Genomic DNA, 27,245 nt, shown 5'->3' with positions numbered 1-27,245 from the left:
ACATATACAACAGTCCCTGCGGCCATGGGCAGTACAGGGCGTTGACTCCTTCGGCTCGTGAAACCTCGTGAAGAATCTGGGAAGCTGCGTGTTGGCTGGAGTGGCAAACAGGTCGACCAGCGGACGACCGTGGCCCTGCTTAGCCAGTCCGCCTGGATATTGCTTACTCCGGAGATGTGCTCCACCTGTATTGATTGGAGGTGTTTCTCCGCCCACTGACCCAGGGCGTCGGCTTCTGTCATCAGGGATCTGGAGCGAGTGCCCCCCTGGCGGTTGATGTGCACTTTTGTCACTACATTGTCTGTGATGTCCCTGAACGTTGTGGCGGAAATGGATGAGGGCCAACCTGTTCTCAGCTCTAGCCAATTGATGCTGTGAGAGGCTTCGACTGAAGACCACCTGCCCTGTGTGATTTGATTGCGGAGGTGGGTTCCCCAGCCCTAAAGACTGGCATCCGTCGTGATGGTGAGACGGGCCGGCTCCCTGAACGGGGTGCCCTTCGCCAGGGTGGGAGACAGCCACCACTTGAGGGATTGACGTACCTTCGGGGAGACCAACACCAACCTCGTCGAGCTGCTTTCGTTGGCCCTCTGGTAGGGCAGCAGGAACCACTGCAAGGGACGAGAATGGAATCTTGCCCACGGAACAATGGACAGGCAAGATATCATCTTCTCTAGGAGTTGCGATAACTGCACGACCTTGGCGTGAGGAGATCGCTACACCTGTAGGACCCGTTCTTTAAGGCTCGCTACCCGCTCCGGGGACAGGAAGACCTGGCAGGTGACGGTGTCAATGATGGCGCCCAGGTGCTCTCAACCTGGTCATTGGTTGAAGATGACTTTTCTCCAAATTTACGGAGAAGCCGTAGTCCTGAAGGACCTTCATGGTGTACTTCAGGTCTTAAGTCGCCTGCTGTGGCGATGACTGGATGAGAACGTCATCTAGGTAGCAATGAAGCTGCACTGGACGAGATCTGAGGAAGGCTGCCACAGCTGCAAGGATCTTTTTAAACATCCTGGGGGCTGATGACAGGCCGAGAAGCAAGGCCCGGTACTGGTAGTCGTGGCCGGCATAAACAAATCTCAGGAACCTGCAGTGAGCTTCGCGAATGGGGATGTGGAGGTAGGGCTCTTTGAGATCTATGGATGTCAAGATATCTCCTGGCCTGATGCATCCCAGGATGGACTGCAGGGACTGCATCTTGAATCTCCGGTAAGTTATGTGACAATTTAACCTTTTTAAATCTAGGATTCCCCTCCATCCCCCAGAGCTTTTGGGGACCAGGAACAGAATGGAGTAAAAGCCTGCTCCTTCCTGACCTGGTGGAACCAGTTCTATGGCCCTGATGTCCCTGAGATGACGGATCTCCTGTTCCATGAGACCTCTTGATGAGACACAAGGGAGTGGGACAACGAATGAAGTGATGGGGGGAGGAGAAAGCAACTCTAAGGTCAGACCCAAGTGGATCATCTGTAGGACCCACTGGTCCGATGTGATCTGCTCCCATTGGGCGTGGAACAGCTGGAGACGCCCTCCTATGGGAGCTATCCAGTGGTGGTCACTTATATCTTTTGAAAGGTCAGGAACCAGACCCCCTCGAAAGGGACGCCTGGAGAAATTCTGCTGGCAACCTGTGTCGCGAAATGGTTGACAGTCCAGGGACCTGTCAGTGTGCTGTGAGTATGGCCGATGGAAGGGAGTGGAGCTGGTGGAGGGCTCTGTGTTCCGAAAAGGCTGCCTCCTGTAGGAGTTGGAACCCTTCTGGTCAGATTTCTTAGTGACCGATGGCATTACTTTCTTTTTATCCTTGTTTTCCACAAGGACCGGGTCGAGGACCTCCCTGAAATGCTTGTCCCTTTTAAAGGGGCAAAAACAAGCTTCCACTTGGAACGCATATCGACGTTCCAGTGCCTGAGCCACAAGAGGTGAAAGGTAGTGACATTGGACGCCAAGAGGATGAGGTAAGTGCTGCCACAGGAGGATCAATGGGAGGCAATTTAAGCAAGTCTTCCAGACTGGCATCTACCGTGTACAACTTTTTATCATTACCATTGGGAGTAGCCAGGGTGGCCAGTTGCGCCCATTGCTTTTGCAACACATTCAGAAAAAGTTTGAGAACTGGCACTATCTCTTGGGCCGACACAGGCTCCTCAGAGAGATCTCCAGACAGGTCATCTGGTTCAGCAGTTCCCTGATCTGGAGGGCTAGACCCCAAGCGGGTCGAGACTTTTGCCTTATTCAAAATAGTCTTGAAGTTGGCAAGCTTAAACAAACCCCAAAAGACAGGCTTTTCGGAGGCAACACCTTTGTCCCCTGAAAACTCAGGTTCTGGCCTACGTAGGATGTTCTCCTCCTCCCAGTCGGAATCCTCGCTGGCCGGGGAGGAATGTGGAGACTGAGAAGGCTGGGTCAAGGACGCCTCACAAGGGGTATCTTGGGTTTGGAGATGTCGGGTCTTACGCGAGCGCTTGCCCCGCTTCAGCATGCCCGCCTCTATGCCCTGGGATATAGCCCTGGTAATGGCATCTTGCATCTCTGCTAAAAGGTTAGGGCCCTGGTCCTCGACAGGTCGAACCCCTGGAGTGAGTTGGACAGCCGGTTGTTGGGGCACTAAGGGATCCACGGGAACTGGCCTTCCTCCAGGTCTGATGGGCAGGTGAAGAGATTAGCCTGGTCAGCCAATGAGGGGCCTGGAGAAGATGCCATGGCAATGGGAGAGAACTCCTGACCTTCCTTATCACTATCGGAAATGGGTTGCCCCTGTTCTGGCTGAACCCCCATGGAGGGCTCCACTAGAGACACCAACTGGGAGGATTGGGCCTGCTGCTGAGCCTTGGAAAAGTGCTTCTCTAAAATCTTCTGGTGACGGACGGCACCCCTATCTGGGCCTGATCCCTGCTTGGGTCCTGGCCTAGAATAGGGTTTGCTGCCCTTGATGGCCTCCCAGGCAGCCTTGCCAGCTTGCCTGGAGAATGCTCTGGAAGAGGGCCCAAGCTGCTCTGAATTCTCAGGGATCTGATCTGCCATTGCAGACTGTAGACCCAAGTGCTCAGAAGAGAGACACAGAAGGCCACTGAGATCAGATCCAGCCAAGCAGGATTCTGATGCGAGCGATAACAGCTCCCAGCACCTGGCAGGTCATGTAATGGAAGGCGACCTAGGTGAGCCACAATCCCATGCCGCACCAAACTGATAGTTTTGCAAGGCTAGGAGTCAAATCGTCAGTGAAAACCAGACAAAGAGCTTCCATGCGGCGACCTGCAGTGAATCAGGCAACCAGGCAGCTGCAGCAATGTGCTCAGAAAGTGAAACTGGCTAAACAAAATGGCGGCCGGAACTTCTGGCTCCTCAAAATGGCCACCGTGCCAGTCATGCAGCCTAAAATGGCCACCGGGACTAGGTAAGAGCCTGAAGAGCCGTACCGAACGCCAACTTCTTCAAAGTGCAGTTGGCGGCAACAGAGCCTTCACCGGGGATCCCTATCGCAGCGGAGTTGTTGTGATGGTGCTGGCCTCGGCATTCCGACCCACGTGCCTCAGACAGCTACCTGTAGCCCTACGACGCCCGAGCGAGCCCAGGACCCCAGGAGGACCAAGAGGTGAGCAAATAGCCAATTAAGGGAAAGGGAATTTTTCTCTCACCAAGCCTGCTCGTAATGGACACAATTAAAGGAATATTTCCTACTTTTAAATCTAGGAGAGTCCAAGCAATCTGTAGAACTGAAGAGAAACTTGAAGCGCATCCACTGGGCTAGCTGAATTGAAAAAAACTGAAGATGGTCAGCACCAGAGGCGTGGCTTAAAATTTCAATTCAGTTCTGGGCAGTTTGGCTGTATTTAACCCTTGCTTGGACTCTCCAGAGCAGCACCCTGGAAAAATTCTAATTTCTTCACATCTCTCTTCACAAGATTTTTCTTCATTCTGGATTGTTTTTATTGTCCTTCTTTGAATTTGCTTCAGTTTACCTGAATTTTTTTAAATTACTGTTTGATTCCCAGGACTAGATAAAATAGTTAAGGAAAGTGTCTGAGTATCCGGTACAAATATTACTTCACATCATTTGGAATGTATATTTTTATTGATGCATCATTTGCCTCTCAGGAAGTCCCTTCACCTTTAGCTTTAGTTGTCAATTTTGTCCACTGGGCCTTATTTTTTGTTTGTTTGATTCACTTCATTATGAACAGCTGCATCCTTTGTCAACTCTTGTGGTGTCACCTTTCTTTGATCTAAGAAACATTTGCCCTCTTTTCAACTGGGTATGCTGACTCATTGCACCCATTTTCCTATTTTTAAAATTTAGGGTTGCACTTCTGAGTGCTTCTCAGGCACAAATTCAGGTCATAATGGTAGAGTTTTACCTGTTGATGTAAAAGTCACCCACAATGGTTAACAATCAGCTCTCTGGTCACACACCTTGCAAATACCAATGGTTTGGGATATGATCCTTTTACTCATCACACATGAATGCACGGTCTGTCAGAACTGCCTGTTTTTCCCTATTCCCACAAAACTCAGAGTGTACTTGTTTCCACAAGCTTTGCAAAAGGGTTCTTGAAAGTAAAAGAGGAGCAATTTTATTCAATAATTTACTTTTCTCTCTTGCTCAGATTCTGGTTGTTAGAATTTCCACGTGCTAAGTCAAAAGTCAGTGCATTTTAATTCTGTGATCTTCTCAGTTGTTTAACAACCATCTATGTACCATGCTTACCAGAGTAAGAGAGAAAAAGATCACACACACTCTTTTGGAGATATAGGTTTGCCATTCCCAGCTGGACTCCTTAAGAAATTGACCTCCACTCAGAATTCACTGGGGGAGAAGAAAAAGGGTCCATCTAAGAATTTCCCTTAATTAACTCTAACCACATTCAATATCAAATATGTTTGGTGATCAAATGAGCAAGATTTCATCCCTAATGGAATGAGATATGATTACAGCAGCACTCCAAATTCATTCAGGTCCCTTCTTTTTTTGTTTATTGTATTACTGCAATTATTTCAAATCTCATTCCATTAATATTCACAGCTTTTTAATTTACTCAAAGTGTAGCAATCTGCTAAAATAAGTTAGTTTTTTTTAAAAAGAGAGAATAATGTTATGTAGAATACCTGGTGTTTGATAGGAAAGGTATATTTCACCCAAGTTGCTTGTTGCATGGTTTCTTCTTCCTCTTGTTTTCTCTCCTTTTTTTTTGCCTTCTCTTTTTCTTCCCTTTCAATCGCTGTCATTCTGCGTAACCTGATTGTAAGATACACATAAGAGCATTTAAAGTATGAAGCTAGCCTAGCATTACCAAGTACTCTGGGAGAGATTATGGGAACTGCTTTTATATACACTCAAAATATATTACCTGGTGTGACCCAAGGACTCCCTCCAAATGGGCAGCATAACAACTGGTTTAATTGCGCATTCCAATATAGCCAGAGCCAATGCAAATTCTCTAGGTTTGCTGCACATCTGGACAGCTTTGATCCAATTAGATCTGTGATTTGACAAAAATATGAAACACAGTAAGTAGATTGTGTTCACTAGGCCATCTTCAACAGCAAAACAAAAACAATAAAATAGCAAGCAACAGCCACATTGATGCAAAAAAAAAAGCAACAACCTTGAAGTGATGGTATAATTTAACCCTATCTTCAACCTCAATCCTGGGTCTATTGGCGTATATCTATAGTATGATAAAATATAAAATCTGATGTTATTTTCATTCAAATCTCTTCTTAATGTCCCCCCACTTTGCAATGTCTTTTCTATATCTGTTCTCTTCTTTGCAACAGAAGCAACTACCTATTATTTTTATGTTTATCTTATTTTTAGTCCTTTGTTTTTTCTTTATTTCTCCAGTGTTAAATGTTCAATAAAAAGCTCAACTCTGGTGTGGTTTCCCATAATTTAATGCTCCTATGCCCAATATACCTATGAAAATCATAGATGTCTTTACCTGTGCGAAGCCCAGTTGGGATGGAGGAATGAGGAGGGGATGTTATTCTCTAGCTGAATTATTGTTAATCTTAATGTAGATATTGTGAGAACTTTTGACCCATGGACAGAACCATTCCATTTGAACTCTCCAGCAGGACTTAGACAAAACTTGTGAGAAAGGTGACGTCTTTTGTCATGGTCTTCTCGGTGTTGATGTTTATTCAGAGCAAAAGAATTGGTAGCATATTGATTATGGTAGACACGATACTTCCCTTCTTGACCCAGCTTAAAATAATTGCTGATGCCTGCTTTCATTACTATTTCCTTCTTGGTATTCATTCGGGAAATTTCCCCTTGGGAATTAACCACAAGCACCTTATTGAAGTCAAAACAAAACAAACAAAAGCAACGAAACTTAATTTTTTTTAAAAAAAAAACCTTAAATCTCAAAGTTTTAAACAAGAGGAAAATTCTACAGCCTTTAGGAACTACTATGTTAAGAATGAGCAATAATATTTACTATGGCATGTATATGACCATAGGGTTAGTCTCCTACATACCATGGTAGATATTGTTTTTAAACCAAAAGTTAATTTCTATACACTATTGCCAGGTTTACCATTATCTCTTTTGAAAGGGATGTTCTGTTTTTCTTTTTCTTTTATTTCTCTATTATTTGTAACACTTAAAGTCTTTCCGGAATTCAACAATGCAAGTATAGTGGTAATAAGATCTGGAATGATCTCCCCGTGGAGATCCGGACCCTCACCACCCTTCAGGCTTTCCGCAAAGCTATTAAGACCTGGCTATTTCGGCAGGCCTGGGGCTGATGAGTTCCCAGCCCCACTCGAATTTGTTGCGACTGTTGTTTATCTTTTAACTTGTTTGTGTCTCATTTGTTGTTTGTATCCCCCCCCCATCTTGGTTTGTTAGCCGCCCTGAGTCCCTCGGGAATAGGGCGGCATACAAGTGTAATAAACATTTCCAAACATAAATAAACACATAAACAAACCTCAATAATAAGCTAGGCTTGCATTCCATTAACATTTTTAACCAAAAAAACATAAGCATGATTCATGATCTCTGATACTAGCACAGAATTTTTTAATTCCAGAACAAAGAAACTGAAAGCACATGTTTAGGAAAACAAGTATCATTCCAGATTCAGAAGCATACAATAATAACACTGTGTTTCCCTGAAAATAAGACAGGAACTTATTTTCTTTTGCCCCACGAAATATGGCCTTGGGCTTATTATAGGGGGAGGACTTATTGTTTTGGAGTTGCCGGGCAGCTGCTCCCTTGCAAACTGTCTCCCGAAGAGCCGGGCACAGCCTCAGGGGTGAAGCAGCCATGAGGTGACCAGGCTCACGAGCAGCCGCCTGGCAACCCCCCTCTCCAGCCGGGCAGAGCGTCATTTGCTGACCTAGGGGGTATCCCTAAGGCACCAAGCCACATGGCGCTCTGTCCGCTCCCCAGCTCCCGCGGCTTGGCACATTAAGGATACCTCCTAGGTCAGTGCATGGAGCTCTGCCCGGCTGAAGGGGGTTGCACGAGCATCTGTTCCGCCCCCAGCAAGCATGTATCCCAGCCTCACCATGCCCTGGCACAGCTCTAACTGCAGGGCCCGGCCACCGCCGCACTACGAGCATAACTTCTTCTTCGGCTTCCAAACTCCAAAACTCTGCTGTTGAGTCTTCCAGCAGCAGCCGCTCTAGGAGTGTGCTGTATGGTTGTGGGCTGGCTGCTGGAAGACTCTCTGTCCGGCAGCCAGCCCACAACCATAGAGCGCACTCCTAGAGCGGCCACTGCTGGAAGACTCGGCAGCTGAGTTTTGGAGTTTGGAAGCCAGAGGCATGCTTGCTGGGGGCGGAGCAGGCGCTCACGCAACTCTTCTTCAGCCAGGCAGAGCTCCATGCACTGACCTAGGGGGTATCCCTAATGTGCCAAGCCATGGGAGCTGGGGAGCAGGCAGAGCGCCACGTGGCTTGGCGCCTATGGGATACCCCCTAGGTCAGCGAATGAGCTTTGCCCGGCTGGAGAGGGGGTTTGCTGGGTGGCTGCTCATGAGCGTGGTCACCTCATGGCTGCTTCGCCCCTGAGGCTGTGCCCGGCTCTTTGGGAGCCCGCTCACAAGGGAGCAGCTGCCCGCAACTCCCCCCTCCAGCCAGGCAGAACGCCACTCCCCACCTAGCGGTATCCCAAAGGTGCCAAGCAACGAGTGCCTTTCTTCCGCCTCCCGTGGCTTGGTGCCTTCGGGATACCGCTAGGTCAGTGAGTGGTGCACTGTCCAGTGGGCTTATTTTCGGGGCGGGGGCTTATATTTTTGCCCATGCGAAAAATGTGGTAAGGCATTAGTTTTAGAACAGATCGTATTTTGGGGGAAACACGGTAATAATAATAATAATAATAATACACACACATGTATACATATGTGTATAGCTATTGATGCCTTCATTGCTGGCATTTCCATGCATATTTGTTTCTGATTTTGTTTGTAACGCTTATTATTTTGGCATTTCAATGAATCAGATTTCAGCACTGACACAAACCTCTTTGCCTTCTTTAAAAAGCTTATTTGCTTCATGTGCTGCAGCAGCAAACTGCTGACTTTTCAGCTGACTGAGTTTGCTATCTGGATTTCGTAACCTAGTGACCATTCGAGTTGAACCTGGAGTGCCTATTCCACTGTTTGGAGAGTCACTTCTCTCACCATTAGATTTATCACCTATCAGAGAAAAAAAAAGGTTTAAATAGGAATATACAAGTAAAGCAAATGAGCACAGCCAGTTTACACTAAAAATTAGCACAGTACATTCTTGTGATTATTAAGCATTATTTGTACCTAAATCATCTGAGTTCTGAGAACCTCCTTCAGTGATTTCCACTTCATCAGAATTCTTCGCAGATTCACTCTGCATAGAATTTGGTTCATTGCTACTGCTGTTTTCTGGGTCTGACAAAAGTGCTTCAGCAGATAAATCAATGTTCAGATTAGGAACTGCCTTAGTTGTTTCATCTACCCAAAAAAGAAAAGAAAAAAGCCAATTTAGGTATGTAGTATTCACCTGAAGAACACTTCCAATACAGAACATTAACATCTGAAATCAGAAAGTTACATAAGTCTCGTATATCTGATAGATAAATATCTATATTATTTTAGACTGGAACTGCGGGGGAAGGCAGATAGATGAGGAAAGTTATAAGGGAAGACAACTGCCTACTCACAATGTACTTAATATTAATTAGAGTTTATTTCAAGAAACCATGTTGACAAAGCCACCATCTGAAATTGATGTCATAATATTAAATATAGTTAAGAGGTGGTTATGAAACTGGAGGAATTTGGGCACTTTGTAATTAATAATCTTCCCCACTAGGAAGTTTTAATCCTCAATTCTTATTAGTACATGATAGCTAGATTTTGGATTTTATAATCGAAATCATGTCATTTATATTTTATTATAAATACCAGCATTAAACAATCAGTATCATTATACTATCAGTTAGTATAACTAGCAAATACAATAATGTGAAAGATGTTCATTAAACATTTAACCAATGTTTATTAATTTTGCACCAGTTTATGTAAACTAAATTTGTGCTGCTGAGTCAGTCTTGATTCTTGGTAACTGCCTAGTTAGGTTCCTGTAGGTTTTTAGCTAATATTTTTGGAAGTGGTCTGCACTGCCTTCTCCCTAAGGCAGAAAATGAATGACTGATTTGAGTCACAAAATACCTAAAGATCTAGAAATCACAGTCTCCTGGTTTTTAACCTGGTTCCTCTAACCACTAAATCAAACTGTGTATCTTATGGAAAGTAAAACAGTAAAAAAAACATATATATCAACCGTAACTCCAAAAATAGCAACAACATTTAAACTTATATACTGCTCCATAGTGCTTTACAGCCCTCTCTAAGCAATTTACAGAGCCAGCATATTGCCCCCAACAATCTGGGTCCTCATTTTAACAACCTCGGAAGGATGGAAGACTGAGTCAACCTTGAGCCTGGTGAGAATCAAACTGTTGGCAGTCAGCAGAATTAGCCTGCAATACTGCATTGTAACCACTGCATCACCACAGCTCAATAAACTCTAAACTTAATAACTATACCGTGATAAAGAAAAGGAAACAGTGTTTAATTTTAGGAAACTACTCATTCAACTCAAGACACAAAAAACAAAACCATCTATGTACCTGAAATATCCTTAAGAACTTCTGATACTCTGTTTTTGTCTGCCTTATTATCATCAGAAATTTCTGAATCGCATCCTACTGTGTTCTTCCCTTCAGAAGGATCAGCCTCTTCTGCAGGAACATTTGGGATGCTGCTTCCAGGAAGCGATAGTCCAGAATTGTTTTCCTCACATGCATCTGATGATTCTGTAAGAAACACATGATAAAAGTTCATAAGCATTTTTAATATTGATTTAACAATCTTTTTAAAGATTTATATCCTATCTTTATTATTTTTATAAATAACTCACTGGTGGTGAACAATGTTAATTGAACTTGAACTGAAAATAAATTCATAAAAATCTGCTAGTATCATCTGTCCTGAATAGCATCACTGGAAAATTACACCTGATTCAGTGAAAAAATAGCTGTATTGATTATAAAATTTAAAATGTTTAAAATGTATCAGCATTGCTACTAAAACAAATACATTAACTAAGCAGGCGTATCACTATTACCTTCCTTTCCTCCTTTTTCAGAATTTTCCTCTGCTACTATTTCTTTGTTGACCTCCATCTGTTGGTTTGAAAGGTCTTCTTTTCCATTCTCAGTATCTGTGCATTCTTTATTTTCAACCGTACCTTTTTCTTCATCAGCAACTGAGCTTCTGTCCTCTAATAGTTCCCCTTTTCTGCCTCTGACGGCTTCCATAATTTCTTCTAAAGCAAATATGGGGGTAGAAGATGAATCAAGGACAACGTTTTCAAGTGTAAGAGTACCATTGATATGTTCTAGTCCACCCTTTCAAGACACAGAAGTATATATGTGGCAGATCTATACGTGAAAATGAACTGAGTACAACTGACAGTTGGTAATTATGCAGCATTGTGCACATCATTAACTTTTTCTACCTTTTTTTTAATGGGGTGGCTTTTTCAGAATGTCAGTTCCAGTCATATGGTGCCTCAAACGTATAATTGCAATAGTTTATAAGTGAAATTCTGGTCCCAATTATGGTTGTAAAGCAAGGAATACCTGTAATTTTCTATATTTATGCAACAATAACAGATACAGAATATCTGAAGAAAAAAAATAAGAGTTGTATGCTGACATTCAAGAAATAACTAATGCAAATGCAAAAAGAATATAATGTGGGAGATTTCAATCTGAACACTGGAGACAAAGAAGTGGAAACTGTCAGCAGATTTATTTTAGGAGAAAAGAATGAGGCAAGTGACCACTTGATGTGCTTCTGTCAAGAAAACCAGCTGGGGATCACCACTATGGTTTATTTAATCAAAATGGTAAGCAGAGATCTCTCTCATAAAACTTAGGCTGTTGCAAACCATGACTTTTAATCATGGATGACCTGTATCAAAATTGGTCTCAAATTTACCTTGAAACTGTACATGAACATCCAGGAAATATGATTTATCTAATCCAACCCACCCTTCCAATATGAAGGCAAATTGTTTTCAGAGAAAAACAATTCAAATTGCCAAACAGAGTAGGAAAGCTAAAACCATTGGTAAAAGAGATAAAGCAAGATGGATAAATAAAAGATTTTAATATAATGCTAGAAAAAGAAACCGAAGAAAATTACCGGAATGAGGTATCCATAGAAATGGAAGATAGAAATGAAAAAGGACATACCAGATATCTTTTTGTCTTAATAAAGAAAATCCAGACACTATTCACTCTACATAGAGGAACAAAGAGGTAGAAATGGGAAGGAAGTGAAAAATCGGAATCAAATGAAAAATAGATGGAAGGAACAGACTGAGGAATTGTATATGACTACTAATGTTCTTTAACAACAAGAAATTTGAAGCAGAGCCCAGTGTACCGGAAGGTGAGGATAATATAGACATTGAAACATCTGTCAAAAATGAAAATGCCTAGAATTGATGGCATTGGTATCATCATATCCACAGCAGCAACTGTAAAATTATGTCAAAAAGTGGGATATCAGTAAATGGCTGAAAGACTGGAAAATGTCAGTGTTCATTCCAATCCCAAAAGACGGGTGACATATGAGCCTGCTCCAAGCAATGCATGAAAGTCCTGATGTTAGATGTTGTGGAAAATCATATAACATGCAAAATGGGATTCTGGTGATTTTAGAGGCCCTTGAGATCACACTGCAAATGTTTAATAGAACTTGGACATTTCAAAAGAAAGCATATCTGTACTACTGTAAAGCCTTTGATGGTATTGAATGTAGAGATATTCTGTAAACTGGTTATAGAGTGGAAAAAGTATGTGGCATAATTCAATTGTCATTTCTTATGCAATTTATATACAGAAATTATTTTAAGAACCATAAACAAATCAGAAACTGGAATATAAATTGGCAGCATAACCTTGCCAACCCTGTTAGCTTTTCATAGGGCCCTAAAAACTGGGTATCTTCTCTTAGATACACAAGGAAATCTCTACCCTAACTGAAAATTAGTTGGGACGGTGGGGTTAAATGAACCTTCAGCTAAGAGTTTCCCCAAGAGGAAAGATAATTAATTTAATCCACTCCATTCCCAGTGTGTTTATTCACTGTAATATTTGAAAAAACATCAGAACTAAATGAGGGGCCTTGAACTATAAATCTGGTTCAAACAAATAAAAACAAATCTATTAAAGAAATACACTGTCAGGTCAAAATAAATAGTTGGTAATTGCAAAGCAGAACTCAGATAGAGATACCAGTTATAGTTGTTAAGACTATATACAGCTAGTAACCTAACAATTTGCAGAAAAATCCATATATACAGCTAGTAACCTAACAATTTGCAGAAAAATCCATTTTAATAAGATTTCACAGAGTCAAAGGCAATGATTATTACCGTGTTTCTCCGAAAATAAGACCTGGTCTTATAAATTTTGTCAACAAAAAAAGGTACCAGGTCTTATTTTCAGAGGGGATGTTTTCCACTGACTCACCTCACTTGTGTGTGTTGCCCCCGGCCTCCTTTTCACTGTCAGAGGCCTTCAGGAACTTCTGGTAAGTAGTAGGGTAGCTCCACCCCTAACACCACCCTAACTAAATTTTTATTCATGCACCTCACCCCACCCTATGTACCCGAGTGGGCGGGGTCTTAATTACCCCTTATTCTTGGGGGGGGGATAGGGCTTATATTAGTTGCACATGTAAAAATCAACTTAGGGTTTATTTTTGGGATGGTTTTTTTTTCGTGGAAACACGGTAGGAAATACAAATGTTCACCATTCTAACTCACTAACATTTTTAAAAATAAAACAATATATTAGTTTGAAAAACTAAGTTAACCAATGGCTAGAAATATGACACCAGTCATTCTTTAAATGGCACATTACAATAAACAGTATCCAAATGCAAAATGAAGACCAACCAAAAGATGCCTTGATGAACCCCATCACCAACATCACCTAAAAAATTTATAGGTGATCCTCGATTTATGATCATTTGTTCAGTGACTGTTCAGAGTAACAACGATAAATGGACTTACGACCATTCCCTGAAAGTATGGCCACTGCAGTGTTTCCCCCCACTATCAGTCAAATGATTGCAATCCGGACATATGGCAATCTGTTTGCATGTACAGCTGGTTGCCAAATGCCTTGCAATCATTTGATTGCCATCTGCAATCTTTCTCTGCTGGCTTCCCCAGAGAGATAATGGCCATTATTGATATGAGGTTGCATACATTCTCTATTGAATAATAATGCCAACATACACATCATACCTACATTACAGGAAGTTTTCACCCCCCAATTATTTTCATTCAATTATTCTAAATTTATAAAACAAAAAAATCACTTTTGTTGTGTTCAGCAAGTTGCAATTAGCTGTCATTTTGTTCACTTAATCCCATAAATGTGGAAATAAGCGAGATACAATAAACCAGTTTCCTATGTCTTATTTCTAAAACAACGGTTCAACAGATTACAAATAGACCTGGCTTGCTTAAAAGTTATTAACTGTATTTCCTGTTTGTGCCTAATGGAAAGCTATGCTTAACCATGGCTTCTTGTTTTTTCATCTACATAGTATATAGGGGTGGGGAGCAGAAAAAGGACTATACTCAGACAAACGCCTTTTTAGTGTATCACATCTTATTAGGATTTGAGTGTTTAAAATGTAATCATTAATCTGTAATATATATAGAGATGCAATGAATTACATCTTAATTATCTGTCTTGGTTTTCAAAAATTGGGGGTACTTGTGTGTTTGAAATCAAGAAAACATGAATCACTATTTGAAGGAGATATATGATAGCCCCAAGTCGGGACTCTGGTAACAGAATGACTAGCACATTCTATTAAAGGAACAATCCTTTTGTGAGCCACAGGTGCTTTCATCATATACAAGTCTATTTTTGTCATCCCTCAAAAGTTCTACAATGGCACTTAAGATTTAATGGAATCTTCTCAAATGGATTCCATTGTCATTAAAAGCTACTTATCTCAGCTGTATTTGCACACTTTTTTGAGTATTCTGGGATCCAACAATTATTAGGCTTTGCAAATAAATGCTGCTTTCTCAAATATTTTGAAGATCCTCTTTCCAATTAGCTGTGCCTTTTATCCTACCCTTTTGCGTTAATACATCTTTCTCACAATTCTATTTTTTGCAAATATGAATCAACACGATCAACATGTGTTTATCAGTAATTAAAAAGGTAAGATTAATTGGTTCTTACCATTTGCTGCTGAGAGAAAAGACTTGTTGCTGCCACGTGCTTTATTAGTAAGGTCTTCCGTTATGTCCATGTGCCGATGAATTTCTTCATGCATTTCTTCCAGAGTTTTGCAGATATCCGCTTCCCAATAATCTTTGTCTAGGCATTCAGATAATTCTGCCAGCTGGGCTTTTGTGCTATAGTACCAGATTCTCTTATGCTTTTCACATTCTGAATCTTCTTCTCTGTGACAGTATGAGAAAAATTGTTTCTGAGATGTGAGGAATGAATAAATGAATGAAATGCACAGACACACATACTCAGAAGGGAAACATTAAAAATTATCCCACTGCTAGGAACTGTTTTTTCATGTCAACATAGCATCAAACAAAAACAGTAAAGGTATTACAAACAACATTATGTACAAATTAATATTTGGGTATAGATGAGGTCACCTCAATTACAATGTAATATAGTAGTCCTTGACGTACAACAGTTTGTTTAGTGACTGTTCAAAGTTACAACGGTGCTGAAAAAAGTGATTTATAATCATTTTTCATACTTATGACCCTTGCAGCATGCACTTGGTCACATGGGTTACATTCAGATACTTGACAACTGGTCTCATATTTACAACGGTTGCAGTGTCCCGGACCACGTGATCCACTCTTGTGACCTTCTGACAAGCAAAGTCAATGGGGAAGTCAGATTCCCTTAGCAACTGTGTTACTAATTTAACAACTGTAGTGATTCACTTAACAAATGTGACAAGAAAAGTTGTAAAATGGGATATAACTCACTTAACAAATTTCTCACTTAGCAACATAAATTCTGAATTCAATTGTGGTTGTAAATCACAGATTATCTGTATTCTGTTCTTCTACAGACATTATCAAACTATACCTAATAACATTCTGCAGAGAATAAAAGAGTTTACTAAAAGGGCAAAGAAGAGCCTTAGAATCAAAATGAAATGGAACCATCACTCTTATGTAAAACTAGACAGTCTCTGATCCCTTGGGTTATTGTTTCAGAGATATTTCCTTACCAGATTCCTTAATGCCTTCAACTATGGCAGAGTTTCTAATTTCCTTCACTGGAAAGGTTCCTCAAAATCCAGGGACATATTCAGAAATGTTTTTGCCTTGAAATAATTCATGTTGAACAGTATAACAGTCTCACATATTAAGAGTTGACCACAGTAATGTCATAAAATGATTTCTGACAAGTTCATGTCCTAAAATATTTTATAAAATTTGCCACATTTCAATTCTATTGGAGTCATAATTTTTGATGCATTTTGTAAGTTAGCCCATTTAAAAATACCTTGATTGAAAAAGCTTTACCCTATGATGCACTGTTTTGCCCAGTAAAAGTTACATACATGAGAGGTTTTATATAGATGCGAATAAAGAAGTATATTTGTAGCTCAGGGTTGAAATGAGGGGTTCTGTCAGAATATTCATCAACTGGAATAGGACATAGCAACAGGTCAACCATTGGGGACTGGCTGGAATAGGACATGGTAACAAGGTCAGCCAATGTATAGGCATGGCAACTGGATCAACCAATGAGAACTATTTGATGACTGAGAGCCAAGCCAGATGACCCGGAGCCTGGGGGTGGTTTATCTATGTAGTTCTGAGTCTGCAAGAGAACTAATCTAGTCTACTCTCTGAATTGAAACTGGAAACCAATCTCTCCTCTCTACCACATGGGAAGAATCTGCTGTTGGTATTGTACATTTATTCATATGTTATTATATATATAAAGAAGTTAATGAATCCTGCTGAATCAATTATCTGTGCTTTCTGGATTTGATTTTTGCAACAGGTTCTTGGTTCTCTCTGAGATTTGTTGTTTTCCTGTGGACATTTCACTACCCAAACTAGGTAACATCATCAATGCTAGTGGCAAGGACCTCTTATATAAAGATAAATACCAAATTCATTATGTTGGGTGGTGGTAAAATTACTTACCCCACGGATACTCAAACTTTAATTGGAAGAAAAATATAACTGATCCAGCCCCTTCTCTAACTTGGGAAAGGACAGGTCCATATCTCTTCTGTCATGCTAACTTTGGAAGCACCCTGAAACAATAAGAAACTGTGCTGGGGAAGGCACTATGAACATAATAAGGATATGGCTTGATATATGCGATATCAATTAGTTTAGCCACAGAAATGCAAGATAAACTAAGAATAATGTGGTGGTAAAACTCTTTGGTCCTGCTTACTCCCCAGTTTTGTGGAAAAAAATGAATTTCAATATTTCTTCACAGACTTTCTCCTACTATGAAACATGGAAGCTGTGCAAAATTATTACCAAATTACTTTTACTTCAATTCTCTTATATAAGAATGCACAACATATGTATGCACACTATATACAGTGGAATAATCTGTTTAGCTTTATTTATTTTTGATTTTATTGTAGATATGAGCAGTGCAAACTTAAGTAAATGTGATATACTGGTTATATAGGAAATCATTTTTCCTCTTCTCAACAGATCTGATTTGTATAAATTCCATACCATTAAATAATTAATGCATTAAGTCTAATTTTACCATCTGCAAAGGGAAGTTATTTTTTTAGAGGTTTGAGGTTTAGAGGTTTATTTGCATTTGTAGGCCGCCCTTTTCCCTGAGGGGACTCAGGGCGGCGCACAGAAAACCAGGGAAGGGGGGATACAACGTTGAGACAACAACACATAATAAAATAAAATAATGAGCAACATGCATACAACATTCGGGCGGGGTAGCAATCCTTATCCCCAGGCCTGACGGGCGAGCCAGTTCTTCAAGGCTGTGCGGAAGGCCTGGACGGTGGAGAGGGTACGAATCTCTACGGGGAGCTCGTTCCAAAGGGTCGGGGCCACTGCTGAAAAGGCCCTCCTCCTTGTAGTTGCCAGCCGACACTGGCTGGCCGATGGAATACGGAGGAGGCCTAATCTATGAGATCGTATAGGTCGTAGGGAGGTAATTGGCAGAAGGCGGTCTCTCAAGTATCCAGATCCACTGCCATGTAGGGCTTTATGGGTGATCAATAGCACCTTGAAGCGCATCCGGAGATCGACAGGTAGCCAGCGCAGCTCGCGGAGGATAGGTGTAATGCGGGTGAATCGGGGTGCACCCGCGATCACTCGCGCGGCTGCGTTCTGTACTAGCTGAAGTCGCCGGATGCTCCTCAAGGGCAGCCCCATGTAGAGCACATTGCAGTATTCCAGCCTAGAGGTCACAAGGGCCCGAGTGACTGTTGTGAGGGCCTCCCGATTCAGGTAGGGTCGCAACTGGCGCACCAGGCGTACCTGGGCGAATGCCCCCCTGGTCACAGCCGCTATATGGTGGTCGAATGACAGCTGTGGATCCAGGAGGACTCCCAAGTTGCGAACCCTCTCTGAGGGGTGTAAAATTTGACCCCCCAGCCTGAGTGTTGGATTATTGGCCAAATTTTTGGGAGGAAAACACAACAGCCACTCGGTCTTTTCTGGGTTGAGCACGAGCTTGTTAATCCTCATCCAGTCCATGACGGCTTCAAGCCCCCGGCCCATCACGTCAACCGCTTCATTGATTTGGCACGGGGCGGACAGATACAATTGAGTATCGTCCGCATATTGATGGTATCTAATCCCGTGCCTGCGGATGATCTCTCCCAGCGGTTTCCCACTTTTCTTTTTAATATGCAAGCAGCATATACAATTAGTTCCACTCTGGACAATTAAAAAAATATTAAAGTATTAATCTGACATGATACTATAGGTGATTTATTTTTAAATACTAATTTTGTTTCTCCAAATCTGTTCTTCTAACAGAGACTCGGATTTACAACTTACTGTATTTTTCACTCCATAAGACGCACTCCCCCCCAAAAAAAGTGAGTGGAAATGTCTGTGTCTTACAGAGCGAAAAATATGTGCCACAATAGTGGGGTCCTTTTACAGTGCTGACTTGCCTCTTCTGTCTTTGTCACTGCCCAATTTCCTAGGTGCATCTTATAATGCGAAAAATACAGTAGTTTATGAGAAGGAAAATATGGATTCTACTTTAAGAAACAAAGCAAAATGTATGCAGTCCTTTGCAATGATATCAGATACAATAAAATTATCCAAGGGACTTTTGCCCAAGGTTCTTGTGAATAAAGCTCCATACATTAGGGGTACAATACTTATACTTAGGACAACCTTTTCCAAACTTTGTGCCCTCCAGATGTATGGGTTTCAATTCCCAGATCAATTCAGCAAACATATAGCTGAGAATTATTGGAGTCTAGTTCATTGACTTACAGCTTATCAGGATTGAAAGAGAATACACTAGAAAAAAAGTGGCATGCAATTTTAGGCTTTTCTTGTACTCAATTTTCATTGTTAATAATAAATAAGCGTCTTATGGACTACGTATTCCATAATGGGACTACAACTTCTTTCACTTAAATGCACTAGACATGGTTCAGCATAGTGAGAATTGAAGGCTACATTTGGGTGGAAAGAAGGAAGGGGAATGCTTTCTAATATTATTTGTTGCAGCTCTTCACTTCTTTGACAGAGAGGCTGTAATATTCGGTGCCAAATGTTAAAAAGTGTGCTTCCTTAGTGCCATAATACCTTAATGGTGTTGTTTTCTTATTTTCCTTCGATTTCCCTTTCCCCAATAAACTCACCGTATTTTTCAGAGTATAAGACACACCTTTTTCCCTCAAAAAAGAGGGTGAAAATCTGGGTGTGTCTTATACACTGAATACAGCATTTTTTGCCTCCTGAAACCCCATCCTGTTCACCAAAATGGTCGGGCATAGCTTTTAGGAGGCTTCCATAGCGTTCCTGGGGGCTGGAAAGGGCAGAAATGAGCAGAAAAAGGGGATTTTCTTGCTCAACTTTGCCCCCACCCCATTCCCCAGGAGCACACTATAAGCCTCCTAAAGGGTTTGCATACCCTTTTTTGCTTGTTTTTGGCCTCCACCCCACCCCCCAGAAGCATTCTACAAGCTTCCTAAAGGCTATTCATGCCCTTTTTGGGGGGACAAAAAATGGCCCTGTTTTTGCAAAAAACAGGCCATTTCCCCCCCCCCCTTTCCAGGAGCACTCTACAAGGCTCTTAAAGGCTATTCATGCCCCCTTTTTTTGAAAAATGGGCCTGTTTTGGGGAGGTCCGCATAGTGTAAAAACTTTTCTTTTTAATTTGCCTCTTCAAAATCTTGGTGCGTCTTATACTCCGAAAAATACAGTACGTGTCTATACATTTTCAATGGTTGATTTATAAAGGAATTTCTCCCCTGCACGGTTAAAGAGCTTGCTTGTTTCAAGAACAATATAAAGTTTTTATGATCTATCACCCTGGCTGTTGACCAGACAGCCTAATGTATCTTTCTCCAATGCATCACTGCCCAGAGTTAATTTTTGTGAGATGGGTGGCCATATAAATTTGATAAATACATGAAATAAAATTTTATTTTAACTTTGTTTTGAATAAAATAAAATTAAAATAAAATCTTATTTTCTATTTTGATAGAGCTTTACAAGAGGGCGAGGTCTTGACTAGAAAGACTAAGAACTCTTCATATGGACAAACTAAGCAAGCGTCAAGATGTTTAGGCTGACTAGTCACATATAATCAATTGTCTTTGATTGGAACTGTTGAACAAAGTGGTCTTTAACAGGTGGCCATAACAGTCTTGTCTCAACATTGATTTATATAAAAATTTAACTATCTTGGCTGTTTTAATTCCAGGTCATAAATGCTGTGTCAGGCCTGGAAGCCATCTTTGCATTGGGCCTTCATACCTGCCACATTTAATGCTGTGGGAAAATGAGAGCGGGGACTATATAGAGTATGGGAAGTATAGTCAAAATAACATTCCTTTCTCAGAGAATCAAAGACATTTTGCCCTGCACCTGGAATGGTGTGACTGGGAGGCATCTCTAGTTGGGATGGTGCCTGATTGGGCCATGTGACAGACATGTGGGTGCTGGACTTTCATTTGGGTGGGGAAACCTAGAAGCTTTCAGATTCGGGTTTTCCCAGGTATACCAATATGACATCTTTAATAAAATGGGATTTTGAGAAAACTCAAACCTCAGAGACTTCTTTCGTTACGGGTCTTACTCGGAACCCTGACATGCTGTATCCCAGCATGGAATTTACTTTTTAACAGCAATTGCAAATTAGTTGATATTTAAACAGAATACAAAACAACAGAGTTGAAAGGGACCCTGGAGGTCTTCTAGTCTAGAGTTCCCAAATGTTTCCAACTCTGCGGTCTGGCGGGGTGGGGGGAAAGAGAAGGGATTGTTCTGTGCCAGTGGCCGGCAAGTGTGCATGCAACTCCATTTGTGCAAATGATGTGCACATGTGCCTGCTGCTCACTTAAATGGAGTGTGCAAACCCCACAGCCCACAAGTCCGGGATACCTGTTCTAGTCCAACCCCCTGCTCAAGCAAAAGATTCTATAACTTTCTGGACAAATAACTGTCCAATCTCTTCTTAAAAACCTCCAGTGATGGAGCATCCACAACTTCTGGAGGCAACCCTAATTCAGGGGTTCATTCCACTGATTAATTGTTCCCACTGACAGGAAACAAGCTGTTTAGGTTCCAGGTTAGATCTCTCTTAGGCTTCCATCTGTTATATCTTATCTAGCCTTCAGATGCTCTGGAGGCGAAAAATGGGCCAGTTTTTGTCAGTTTTTTTGGCCTCCTGATGCTTATGTGCACCGTATTCTCCCCCCCACCTCCAGAAGCATTCTGCAGGCCAAAAAACAGGCATAAATAGCCCATTTTGGGGGCTTCCTGGGGCATCTGTTCGCCACATTTTTCACACCTACCCATCCACCTCCAGAAGCATTCTGCAGGCCAAAAACAGCTCGGTTTGGGGGCAAAAACAGGACATTTTTGCCCGTTTTTTGGCCTCCTGGGGTATCTATGCACCCTGTCCCCCCCCCCCCTCCACACACACACTTCCAGAACATTTCTGCAGGTCAAAATTGGAAATTATCTCGGAAGGCAAGTCCTACACTCAGCCAAGGGTGGGTGGGGTGCTGTGGACAGGGGCAGACTCATGGTCCTGCATGGGTCGGGTTAATAGTTTTTGTGGGCTGCATGTGGCCCGCGGACTGTAGTTTTATGACTTATGCTTTGGAGAATAGGTTGACCCCTTCCTCTCAGTGACTGCCCCTCAAATATTGAAAAACTGTTATCATGTCATCCTTAGTCCCTTTTTTCATTAGACTACACATACTGAGTTCCCACAACTGTTTATTGTGTGGTTTAGACCCCAGTTCTCTAATCAACTTTGTTGCTCTTCTCTGCACTCTATCTAGAGTCTCAATATCTTTTTTATATCATGACCACCAAAACTGGACACAGTATTCCAAGTGTGATGCTACCAGTGCAGCATAAAGCGGTAGTAGCACGTCATGTGATCTTGATACTATGCCTCTGTTAATGCAGCATATAACTGCATTGGCCTTTTTTTCGGCAGCTGTGGTATACTGCTGGCTCATGTTTGTTATCTAGGATTATTGTCACTGCCACTAATACAGGTATCATGCTAATCTGTACCTGAATGCTGTTTAATTTTGTTATACAACCTTTAATCCCTCTTTATTTATTCTTATATCAACATACAGACATTGAGTTTTAACTGCAATGAAGTTTTACAGGAAACAAAAAAATGTCACTGATATTTAAGCCTAATGTTTGTATCTTTTAAAGTTAAGGCATACTGGGAAATTTCCTTCACAGTATGGAAAAAGGAGATAGAGATTTTTCTCTTTATAGTATTTGAATTAAGTTATTCATTCAGGATTGAATAAAGGGTGTTGTTTACACAACATGTAGTTACACAGTGAATATGCCATTAGGAGATGTGATAGCCACCATTTTAAACAGTTTAGAAGGGGATTGAATAAGATTGATTGAGTTTATAAAATCTCCTTAAAATAGTGATGCAAAAAGGTGGCTTGGGGATGCATAGAGCTTATCAACCTTCTTTAGTTCACACTTTCTTGAGGTTCAAGGGAAAATAACTTTAAGTCTTATAGGGTGTAAAACATCCATTTGTATCCTTTAAGCCTAGTATGACCTTCAAGTCAGCACATCAACCTTACACATTAGCTTTCACTGAAGATACACATAAAGACACACATTATTTTATCCATGCATCAGCTCTGTAAATTATAGTTCTGACGATGAATGATACCATCATATGAAATACGTACATGTTAACTATTTTATAGTTACATCAATTTACTTTTTGAGAGTTACATTTTGTACCAAATCAAAATTTTGAAAACATCCATTTTAATATTCATTTAAAATTTTATTTGATCACCAAATTCAGCTAATGTATTCCAACAATAAATAGTAAAACATATAAAATTGTCTTCTAACAAGGGTGACATGATAGCAATGTTCCAGTATTTGAGGGGCTCAACCTATTCTCCAAAGCGCCTAAAGGCAAGGCAAGAAACAATGGATGGAAACAAATCAAGGGGAGAAACCAGCTAGAACTAAGAAGAATTTTTCTGACAATGAGAATAATTTCTACAAAAATTGGTGGAGTGCTGGGTACAATCTTCTAAATATGGGAAGGAAGTAGCAGTGAGACAAAAATGGTAACACTAGAACCACCAGGGCAGTGTTTCTTAAGTATGTTCTGAGGTCCCATGAGGGTCTACCAAACTCTACGAGGGCTTGGCCAAACCAAAATTATTTTCTAGATATTGAAGATATTTGCAAAAATATAAAAACAGCGTCACACTTCTCATTATTTTCTGATAGTTAAAAAATGTAGTTTTTTCATTTTTGTTAATATCCAAGGGGTTTAATATTATTGTTACATGACTCAATAAATTAAATATTCTAAAAAGACATCAATGTTAATCATTAATGTGATAAATATTGATAAATATGAAATGCATCCACAAACACAACCACTTTCAGGATCCTGCATAATTTTTAAAAGTAAGAAGAGGCCTGACAGCAAAAAGTTTAAGAAACACTGCATTAGACTAGGAAACCACTAGGCTGGCTAAGCTCTTCTCCTCAGAAGATAAGGAAAGACCAGACAGACATACCTGCAGTATTTGTGAAGAAAAAAACCTGGTTTTTCATGAGGAGGCTGCCTCTTAATTAATCCAACAGCCTGGGCGTTTTTTCTGCTAATACTTTAACAGATTTTCCAAGCAAAATTTTTCACAAGAGGAAGAGGTATGGTTTGTCAAGAATATCAAATAATCTAAGGAACCTTAACTTCTTCCTGTCAAACAAGTGAACCCTCTGAAAGCAAGAACTGGCAATAGTTGAAAAAAACCCCAGTTTAAGAAGAATATATTCAATAAGTGTTTTTTTATTTTGATGAATTTGGCTTAGCATTCTACACGAATATGATTAGTGATGAAAGTGTAAATTTCAGGTTAAAAAATATATGGTTTTCTCTCTTCACAAATAAAACTATATTTGATATTAGTTCATTTGGTTTAAATCCACTCCCTTGGGAACAGAAATATTGACTACCATTTCAGTTACAAATAAAACCACAAAGAAACTAAAACATCGACAATATGTTATGAAATTAAGCATTGAGTAAAAGAAATTAAACACATTAATACTGAAGTTGATCATTTCAATTCTGTTAAGAACCCAGAGACACCAGAATCATAATCAAGTATATCAGGCTGTCAAAGATACCCATGTCCTCTCATGATGTACTTTGGATTTATATCAGTGCCTTATCTGATGTCTGTGAAGGTTGGCAAACAATACTAAAATATAATGTAGTTTGTTTTTGGATAAGCATAATGATAAAATCAGCTATTATGACTTTGCAATATATCTAAACCAGGTCACTTTGCTTTGTCTAATAAATCATAATATAGTATTATATATGATTAGACCAGTGATTGACTAGAATGTCAACATTTGATTCTTCTGCAATGTCCTGTTCTTTGGAGCCTTTGGAAGCAAATTATATTTTATTATTTTTTAATCAGGAACATCCTTATGCCTAATGCATTACAAAACCTATTTCTTTTTGTCATAAGAGCCCGATGAAGTAAACTGGGCTGAGCGGAAATAGGTGGCCCAGAATAATCTAGTGTGTTTCCATGGATGAATGAGAGGTCTCCTTGTTCTGAATCCAACACTTCAACCACTATACCATGCTGGTGTCAAATAGAAAGATGTATCTGTGGTTATTCAAAGCCCATTTCAAGCTTCTATCAGACTTCCACAAAATCTAAAACTGTACTCAGGGTTCATCATCATCGTTGTTGTCATCATCTTGTAACTGCTTGCTACATTTCAAATTACCATATTTTTCAGAGCATAAGACGCACATTTTTCCCCTCAAAAAAAGAGGCTGAAAATCTGAATACAGCATTTTTGGCCTCCCAAAACCCCGCCCACTTTGCAAAAATGGCTGTGGATAGCCTTAAGGAGGCTTCCAGAGTGCTCCTGGGGGCTGGGGGGGGGGGAAATGAGCGAAAAATGGGCAGTTCCCCCCCGCCCCCAGGAGCACTCTATAAGCCTCCTAAAGGCTATGCCTGCCTTTTTTTTTTGACAAAAAATGAGCCCGTTTTTGTGAAAAACAGGCCGTTTTTTGCTCATTTTTGCCCCCCTCCGAGCCCCCAGGAGCACTCTCCAAGCCTCCCCTAAAGGCTATGTATCCCCTTTTTTTGATAAAAAACTAGTCCATTTTTGTAAAAAACGGGCCATTTTGGGTAGAGCTGCAGAGTGCAAAAACTTTTTTTTATTTGCCGCTTCAAAATCTTGGTGCGTCTTATACTCTGAAAAATACAGTATATGAATTTGTTAGTTGGGTTTTCATAGAAAAACTGCAAGTAATATGAAAAACGTTAAACTGCCACTTTGAAGAATCAAGTAAAATAGCCATTTCAGAGACACGGGATATAAATAATACTATAAATTGCTTTCTTGAATTTAAAAATCTTAAATTAAAAAAAAGAGCATCACTAACACAAAAAGGAAAAAGCAACCAATTTTTTTAAGCTCAGATATCAAGTTTTAAAACTGAAAAATAAGCATCTGGCATTTTTCAGCTACAATTATCACACACACCCCCCCTCAAAAATATGGAGATTTTGTTTAATCTAAATTAAAATACATCAATCAAATGTCTTTTATTAAAAAGGTGTATAATGTTGATATGGCTAGAATATATACTTACACAACAATCCTCCTGTTCAGGAACCAGTATTTCCTCCTGTTTCTATCATATCCAATAGGTTCATGTCGAATGTATGGTTTGTTTTTTTGGATTTCAGCAATACAGTCTGTTACACCAGGCACCTTGTGCGCTACACAAACTTCACACTGCCATTCATCCTCTGGGACCTCTTCAAGAGGCGGTTTCACACACTCTAAGTGGTAGACAGCTGAGCAAGTTTCACAGCAAAGCAAGTCTCCCAGTTTGTGACAAACTCTACAATGGTCGTCATACTGTATCACCCCTTCTGACATTAATTCCTCCCGTGCAATGTTTGTTGTCAGAAACTGATCCACTAAAAATTGCAGAACTTGAATTTTATTTTTAACTGGTCCATAAGGGTAGTCCTCTGCCTCTTGAAAAGGAAGAACATGATGATACTCCTTGTCACTCTCACAGTATACCCGCAAAACCTCTGGCCAAGTCATCCCGTCTATAAAATATAATGTGGAATTAACGCTATCTTTGAGGTCAGCAGGTCCAAAGGTAGTATTGGAAGTGTCCTCTTCACGTAAAACTGCTTTTAAAAGCACTATGTGCATCTCAGCCATCAGTGTACACTGTTCTTGGCTTACTAGAGCAGCACAGAAGTCTTCAAAACGAAAAGGGGACAAGCGCAAAACAGTGCCAAAGTTCCGCAGTACCTCATAGATGGCAATAACATTCATGATATGCTCATTAGGCACCATTAAGTCCTCTGAGGATTTCGGCAAGTCAAGAGAAGGGATGTCTTTTTCTTCCAGGATTGGAGAACGTGGTCGATGTACTCTCTGTCGCCTTCTACCTATAAATGAACAGTAAAGAAGGAAGAATGTGAGAATAGTGAGCAAAAGCAGAAATATCCCCAGTGACAATCGTGACTGAATTTTCACTTGTTACAATGATATCTGTAGCAATAGCACTTAAGATTTCCTCGATTTGCAGCAGTTCATTTAGTGACTTCAAAGTTACAACGGGGCTGAAAAAAAATGATTTACAACCGTTTTTCAGTTACGACCTTTGAAGCGCCCCCTTGGATCATGCGATCAAGCTTCAGATGCTTAGCAACTGGTTCATGTCCAAAGGTTATGTGATCCCCTTTTGCAACCTTCTGACAAGCAGATAAGCTAGATTCAGTTAACAACCAGGTTACTTATTTATCAACTGCAGTGATTCGCTTAACTGTGGCAAGAAAGGTCATAAAATGGGGCAAAACTCATTTAACAAATGTCTCACTTAACAGAAATTTTGGGCTCAATTATGGTCGTAAGTTGAGGACTACCTG

The 27,245-nt window shown here is 40.7% G+C and overlaps 1 protein-coding gene across 10 annotated transcripts in view; it reads right to left on the bottom strand.

Moving 5' to 3' along the window:
• Window positions 1-27,245, bottom strand: part of BPTF (bromodomain PHD finger transcription factor) — a 95,157-nt gene that overhangs the window by 49,163 nt on the left and 18,749 nt on the right. For 5 of the 10 annotated variants that reach the window (XM_087710237.1, XM_087710243.1, XM_087710242.1 and 2 more), the window contains exons 2-11: window positions 25,943-26,765; window positions 14,783-15,006; window positions 10,624-10,824; window positions 10,127-10,312; window positions 8,772-8,945; window positions 8,479-8,654; window positions 5,946-6,301; window positions 5,610-5,672; window positions 5,352-5,483; window positions 5,110-5,239 (exon numbers count right to left, since the gene is read on the bottom strand). In XM_087710237.1, the coding sequence (XP_087566363.1) occupies window positions 5,110-5,239; window positions 5,352-5,483; window positions 5,610-5,672; window positions 5,946-6,301; window positions 8,479-8,654; window positions 8,772-8,945; window positions 10,127-10,312; window positions 10,624-10,824; window positions 14,783-15,006; window positions 25,943-26,765 (2,465 nt within the window). The remainder of the gene's footprint in view (window positions 1-5,109; window positions 5,240-5,351; window positions 5,484-5,609; window positions 5,673-5,945; window positions 6,302-8,478; window positions 8,655-8,771; window positions 8,946-10,126; window positions 10,313-10,623; window positions 10,825-14,782; window positions 15,007-25,942; window positions 26,766-27,245) is intronic. The other 5 variants (XM_087710239.1, XM_087710241.1, XM_087710246.1 and 2 more) reach the window with 2 other exon arrangements.

This window comes from Thamnophis sirtalis, unplaced genomic scaffold, assembly GCF_051295495.1.
Source record: "Thamnophis sirtalis isolate CommonGarterSnake01/CBP01778 unplaced genomic scaffold, rThaSir2_p1.2 scaffold_3, whole genome shotgun sequence".
NCBI lineage: Eukaryota > Metazoa > Chordata > Lepidosauria > Squamata > Natricidae > Thamnophis > Thamnophis sirtalis.
This window is presented reverse-complemented; position numbering and strand designations above follow the sequence as displayed.